The 6,156-nt window shown below is 47.3% G+C and overlaps 1 protein-coding gene across 4 annotated transcripts in view; it reads right to left on the bottom strand.

The window, feature by feature from the left end:
• Positions 1-3,291: 3,291 nt before the first annotated feature.
• The window catches only part of MAMDC4 (MAM domain containing 4), a 35,278-nt gene continuing 32,413 nt past the window's right edge, over positions 3,292-6,156 (bottom strand). Inside the window, exons 28-30 of one of the 4 annotated variants that reach the window (XR_011318018.1) lie at positions 5,825-6,092; positions 4,173-4,233; positions 3,292-3,403 (exon numbers count right to left, since the gene is read on the bottom strand). Coding sequence is in view for 3 of the 4 variants with exons in the window: in XM_069747616.1 (XP_069603717.1) it covers positions 5,833-6,092 (260 nt within the window). In the remaining variant the exon portion in view is untranslated. Of the gene's footprint in view, positions 3,404-4,099; positions 4,234-5,798; positions 6,093-6,156 lie in introns of those variants that run through there. The other 3 variants (XM_069747616.1, XM_069747615.1, XM_069747618.1) reach the window with 3 other exon arrangements.

The following is a 6,156-nucleotide window of genomic DNA, read 5'->3' as shown; positions in this document are numbered from 1 at the left end:
CCCAGTAACATGTTTATTCGAGCATCCATGACAGCACCACCTGAGAGAGGGGATCCGCCCTTCAGGAACAAGAAAACTACAGATACAAAAGGGCGGCACCTCTCCCATACATCAGTTGGTTTCCTGTTCCTGGAGGACAGGATGCCCTACAGATCATCCGTTTTTCTGTTGGGAATTCCCTGGCCGGCTGACCGACCCAAGTAGCGAGGGGGTCTCCTGCCTCGGCCAGTGTGGGGTCCCTGGAAGCGCCATGGTGGGCCCAGGCAGGGCTCCATGACAGTGTGCGGAGCAGGTGGAGCGGAGTCTGGAGGATGCCCGTCTCCAGAGCCGGCGCCAGTAGGTGAGTATTCTCCCCCGAATAGTATTCCCCCTGCTGGTCGTCCTGCGGTCCAGTCTGATGCCGGCCGGCGTGGCATGGTTATGTGCGCGGGGCTGGGGTCGTGCCGCTCCGGGCCTTGGCGCCGCTGTCCTCCTGCGCGTCCGCGTGCGTTCATTTTGACCGCCGGAAGTGGCAGGGCCAGGCCGGAAGTCGGATGCCGGCCGGCTTCTCTCTGTGGGTGGGGGCGGGCGTGGCAGCTGGAACAGCGGGAGAGGCAGTGGGGGAGGACATGGGGTGTCCTGAACGGGGAGGGGGCGGAACCCCTGGCCATGACCCTGCTGACCCGGAGGAGGACTACAAAAAAGCCACAGAGATGCTGCAGGGCTGCTTTTGGCCCATTGCAGCAGTGAATGAGCCGGAAGCTCCCTCGGTTCAGCTGGAGCAGGATCGTACCTCAGAGAGGTCCCATGCAAACCCCCAGCTAAAAAACCGAGGACAAAGTGGGCAGCCCAGCTGCAAGAGTTCCTCCAGACTAAAGGATTCGGCTTGCTCCCCCCGTGATCCGGTACCTACTGCTACTGCTTGGGTAAGAGATGTCTGAATGTACCCTGATGCAGTATTTTCCTTATTTTCTTTCTCTAGCCGAAGAAATGGTCTGGTAAAACAAAATGTGCCCTTTGTAGTTGTCCCTTGCCAGACGCCTGCCCTAAAAAGTTATGTCAGCCATGTGTGGGACAGACGGTAGGAAGAAAAAAAAAAGGGGGGGGAGCAGTAGTCCATAGTTAAATGCATAGTCCCTTACGCTTTTCCCCACTTCTACAGGTGGCGGAAGAAACCTCTGACTTCACCGCAAACCTAAGGGAAATTATTAGGATGGAAGTTAAGGATTCCCTAAAGTCCCTATCTCAAGGGGAATCTTCTAAAAGGAAAAGAGAAACAAGTTTCTCAGGGTCAGACTCTTCAGCTGCCCCTAGGAAAGGCGAATGTTATTCAGGAGCCTCTGCCTCCTCCGCATCGTCTTCAGAAGAGGACTCCAACCGGTTTTGCTTTCCCCTAGATCAAATGGACAAACTGGTCAACTCAGTAAGTGTATGGGGTAGCTGACACAAAACTGGAACTTTCTGCACAGGACCTGATGTTCGACGGCTTGGACCCAAGGAAGCGCAAATCTTTTCCACTAAATGATAAAGTTCAGAACCTGATAAATAGAGATATCCCTTTGAGGACCCCTTGGTGAACAGATGGGATAAAGCGCCAAAGCTAGAGGCAGCTGTGGCTAAAGCTTCCAAAAAATCCTCCATTCCCTTTGATTATATGGTCTCCTTAAAAGATCCGCTGGGTAAGAAAGCGGACTCCTTTCTAAAAGGGACATGGGAAATGTCGGCTGATGCTCTTAAGACCAGTGGTGGCTGCTACATGCACAGCCAGATCTATGATGGTCTGGCTGTATCAGCTTGAATCCCAGCTAGAAGACAGCTTCAAGGGAATCCATCCTGAAGTCCCTGCCAATAATCCAGAATGCCGCAGCCTTTCTAGCCGATGCTTTGGCAGACTCAGCGATGATGGCGGCAAGGGCCTCAGGACTATTAAATGTGGCTCGTAGGGCTCTGTGGCTGAAGAGTTGACCAGAGGACGTCCAGGCCAGATCCCGTCTCTGCTCTAGCCTGTGTGAGGGAGAATATCTGTCCGGCCTGGTTCTGGACGAACTTTTAGAAAAAAGCTGGGGACGAGAAAAAGAAATTCCCCAGTCTGCCGACCCCCTTCTTATAGACGTCCTTTCACCGGGAAGAGATTTTTTTCGTAGAAGGTCATCCAGAGATCGAGGCAGATGGGATGAAAAAAGGAGAGGTACTGGATTTATGTTTGGAGGTGGAGGGCGCCAGGAACCATCTCGTGAAGTCAAGAAGCCACCCCAATGACTAGCTGCTCTTGTAGAGGTAGGCTAACTGCCTTCTACCTGGCCTGGTCCCTGATTTCCAATAGCTGGATCCTGGGGTTGATGGCCACAGGACTGCGGTTAGAATTTTCCTGTGTCCCCCAAAACAGGTTTAGGATTACGCCACTCAGGTCTTCCCCCAACAAAACAAGCGGCCCTGGAGGCCGAAATTTGTGACCTACGCAAAAAGGTTCTGACAGAAATGCCGGAGGAAGAAAGGGCCAGAGATTTCTACTCCCCTCTGTTCCAAGTCCGTAGGCTGGACGACTCTTTTAGGACTATAATAAATCTTAAAGCCCTCAATGAATTTTTGATCATCCGGCCATTCAAAATGTGAACCATTAATTCCGCAATCAAATTTTTGTTTGAAAACTGCTTTATGGTGGTGCTAGATCTAAAAGATGCCTACTATCATTGTTGAGGGAGGATCTGGAGTGACCCTTCATGGTTGACGCAGTGATTTTCAAATTGATCCACAGAGTGTTGCCAGCAACTGAAAATTGACCAGACGAAGACGTGTGTCTGTTTGGGGGGATCGAGCAGATCTCTGACCCCCCGTTTGTGTTGCACTTTTCATAATCTTAGAAGTTATACTTCAACCAATCAACATAAAAACACGCTCACATTTCTTAACCTATAAGAATGCAGGAACAACCTGCTCGTCTAGGTCTCGTAGAACAATACACCTTCAGTCTCATGTCTTGTTCAGGTTGAAACAATCAAGGTCTCATAACAACTATGAACTTTTACCTAGTAACAGAATTTCTCAAAACAGCAAGATGGAGTCGAAAAGCACAAAATGAAGCCTGCTTTAATTTTTCTTAGTTTAACCCTTAACATTCCCCCCTAGATAAATTTTGTTAACTAGTATGCAACATCAGAGGTACTATTCCGAGCTATAAGCGCGAGGGGTACAGTCTTCACATGACTTGTGCCATGTTACCAGTCCAGGCTTTTGCGGCACACCCGTCCTCCTTGTATGCTGCAATTTACGGATAACAATTTTTGATGACGGTGGAGGAGATCTTTTGAAGGTAGCCATGTGTTTGGCTTCAACATCTTCATCAGGTTTCTTTGTGAAATCGTTGTAGAGCAGGGCAAGGGTGGCAACGCTTTTGGTATCATTAGTCGTCCTAGTGCAGAATTTCCTAATACATACAGAAATACACCAAAGAACAAGTTTTAGTATTACATACATGACAAGGATAAAGGCAGCGATCTGTAACAAACTTTGCAAGATTCCAGCTATCCAGCCCCCAAGTCCCTTAAACCAATTGGCTGGATTAAGAAAGGAGAAGGTGTCTGCCCACCAACTGTCCTTATTATGATCATTGTCTTTATTATATTGATCTGAGTCTTTGAATGTCCTCTAACTTTAACTTCATAGTGCTATTGGGATCTATATAATGACAGCAAGCTGGTCCAATAACGTGACATACCACCCTGTTCTGCTGTTAAGTAATCCAGTACTACAGTATGTTGATTAGTGACTATGATAAATTGGTTTTGGACATCAACAGTAGTATTAGGTGTATCCAATATTCCCAGATCCCAAATTTTATCATCTAGACAGTCTGTGGCCCTAACCAATTTATCCTACATTTGTGTGATCATAGGGTAAATGAAAACTGACAATTTTATTAGCTATACCCATCTGTACTACTAATCTTTCATGATGTTGTACAAACTTGTTATTCAAGGATGTTGGGGAATTTAGGCTGTCCCATGCGGTTACCAATGTTATTTAAAATACAAAACAAAAATGTTCCCTTATTTGCTACTAGTCTGTTTGACCAGCTTGCAGTGCGATACGTGGATCTACGTCGGCCTTCCTTCCAGCTTCACTGACGTAGGGTGATAAGGAGGACCTGATAGGGACCGTCATACAAGAGTTCTAGTCCGTGTTTTCTGACATGCCTTTTCACGACCACAGAATCACCAGGCTTGAAGTTGTGACAAGTATCGGTCTCTGTTGAATCTGGAAGGGAAGAAGAAACTAAAGCATGGGTTTTAGCAAGATTTTTACTAAGCTGAATCATATATCGAACAGCACGGTCACGGTCTGACAACTGCTGAGGCTGGAAATTTGCAAGTGGGGGCCTAGCACCAAACAATATCTCATATGGGGACAGGTCATGTTTTGCAATAGGGGTAGTACGAATGTGGTACAGGGAGGGTACTAAGGAAGTCTGGCTAGCCAGGTCAGTGGATGCTGACACAGGTCAGGTGCCATGACTCTGCCACTCTGCGCCAGCCACCGTAGCCAGGTCCCTACACTTTCAACAGTTTCTCTTTTCTTAAATGTTCCTTATCATTAGAAATGGTTCACAGCAAAGAGACGTGTATTTTACATGTTTTGAGATATTTATCCCTATATTGGTGGGAGGCCCCCGCTTGGTGGGTGGGCCCAAGGCCCACCCCAAAATCCGGGCCTGCTCACGGTCATGACAGAAGCTCCATTTGAACCTATTTCAACGACCTCCATAAAAAAACCCTGTCCCTCAAGGTAGCCTCCCTGGTAGCACTAACGTTAGCTCGTAGAGTAAGTGACATCCAGGCGTCATCCAGGCTTCCTCCTTATACGCAATTTAGAGATGATAGGGTAATTCTTTCATCTGATCCAGCATACCTGCCTAGAGTACTTTTCAGATTTCATAGGACGCAGGAAATAGTTCTTCCATCCTTCCTCCCTAATCCTAGTAAAGAAAAGGAAAAGAAACTCCACACCCTAGATGTTAGGAGATGTCTCCTAGAATACCTAGCAGTTACTGATCCCTGGAAAAAAAGATAACACCTTGTTTGTCTCCTATCAGGGCACTAAGAAGGGCCTTGGGGCATTAAAAAGCACGCTAGCTACAGTAGGTGGATTAGGGAGGCTATTTCGGTAGCATACATCTCAAAGGGTAAGTCGGCACCTGGAGAACTGAGGGCGCATTCCACTAGAGCCACGGCAGCCTCGTGGGCAGAGAGATCGGAGGTTTTGATTGACCAAATATGTAAGGCTGCTACCTGGTCCTCTCCAAGCACATTTTTCAATCGCTACAGACTAGATCCGGGTGCGTCCTCAGACCTCTCCTTTGGTGTAAGGGTGCTGCAGGCTGTAGTCCCTCCCTAAATAGTTATTACTCTCTGTAATTCTCTCAGGTGGTGCTGTCATGGACGCTCGAATAAAGTCTTAGTTACTCACCGGTTAACGGTATTTTTTGGAGTCCATGACAGCACCCGTATATTCCCTCCCTTTCTTTGGTTCTGGGTGTGCACTTCTTTTTCTTATGATCCACATGTGGTAAATAGCTATTAGTAATATTATTATTGTACATAAATCATGTCATTAACGTTGGTGGTCCTCTTGTGCTCTGTAAACCAACTGATGTGTGGGAGAGGTGCCGCCCTTTTGTATCTGTAGGATTCCTGTTCCTGAAGGGCGGATCCCCTCTCTCAGGAGGTGCTGTCATAAACTCCGAAAAATACAGTTAACCGGTGAGTAACTAAGACTTTCCATAGGTTTTATTTCTGATAAGTGGACAGTAAAGCATGGACATATTTTGCAGCACATGGTAGATATTTACTACTTTATTCAGCTGTTTGAAGAATCTATGTCGTAAGTCACGTTATCGAAACCATCAATGTCGTCGACTTGTTCAGGAAATGACGGGGCGCTCTGCACACTCCTCCTCCATCTGCGGTACAGGAGGAAGATCAGCAGCAGGCAAAGCGCAACGATAATCACTCCGATGACAATGGCCCAGGTCTGTCCCGAATTGTCTGTACCTGGAACAACATGTGCACAGTCTGATAGGAGTGATAGTGAAGGTGAATGAGCATCACTAGGAAAATCTATAATTATAAAGAAAAGGGAAATGGAAAAAAATGCAAATCAGCCACTGTTTTGCCCAAATCT

Source organism: Ranitomeya imitator, chromosome 2 (assembly GCF_032444005.1).
Source record: "Ranitomeya imitator isolate aRanImi1 chromosome 2, aRanImi1.pri, whole genome shotgun sequence".
Taxonomy (NCBI): Eukaryota; Metazoa; Chordata; class Amphibia; order Anura; family Dendrobatidae; genus Ranitomeya; species Ranitomeya imitator.
Note: the sequence above shows the minus strand (reverse complement) of the source record. Positions and strands in the feature narration are given on the sequence as shown.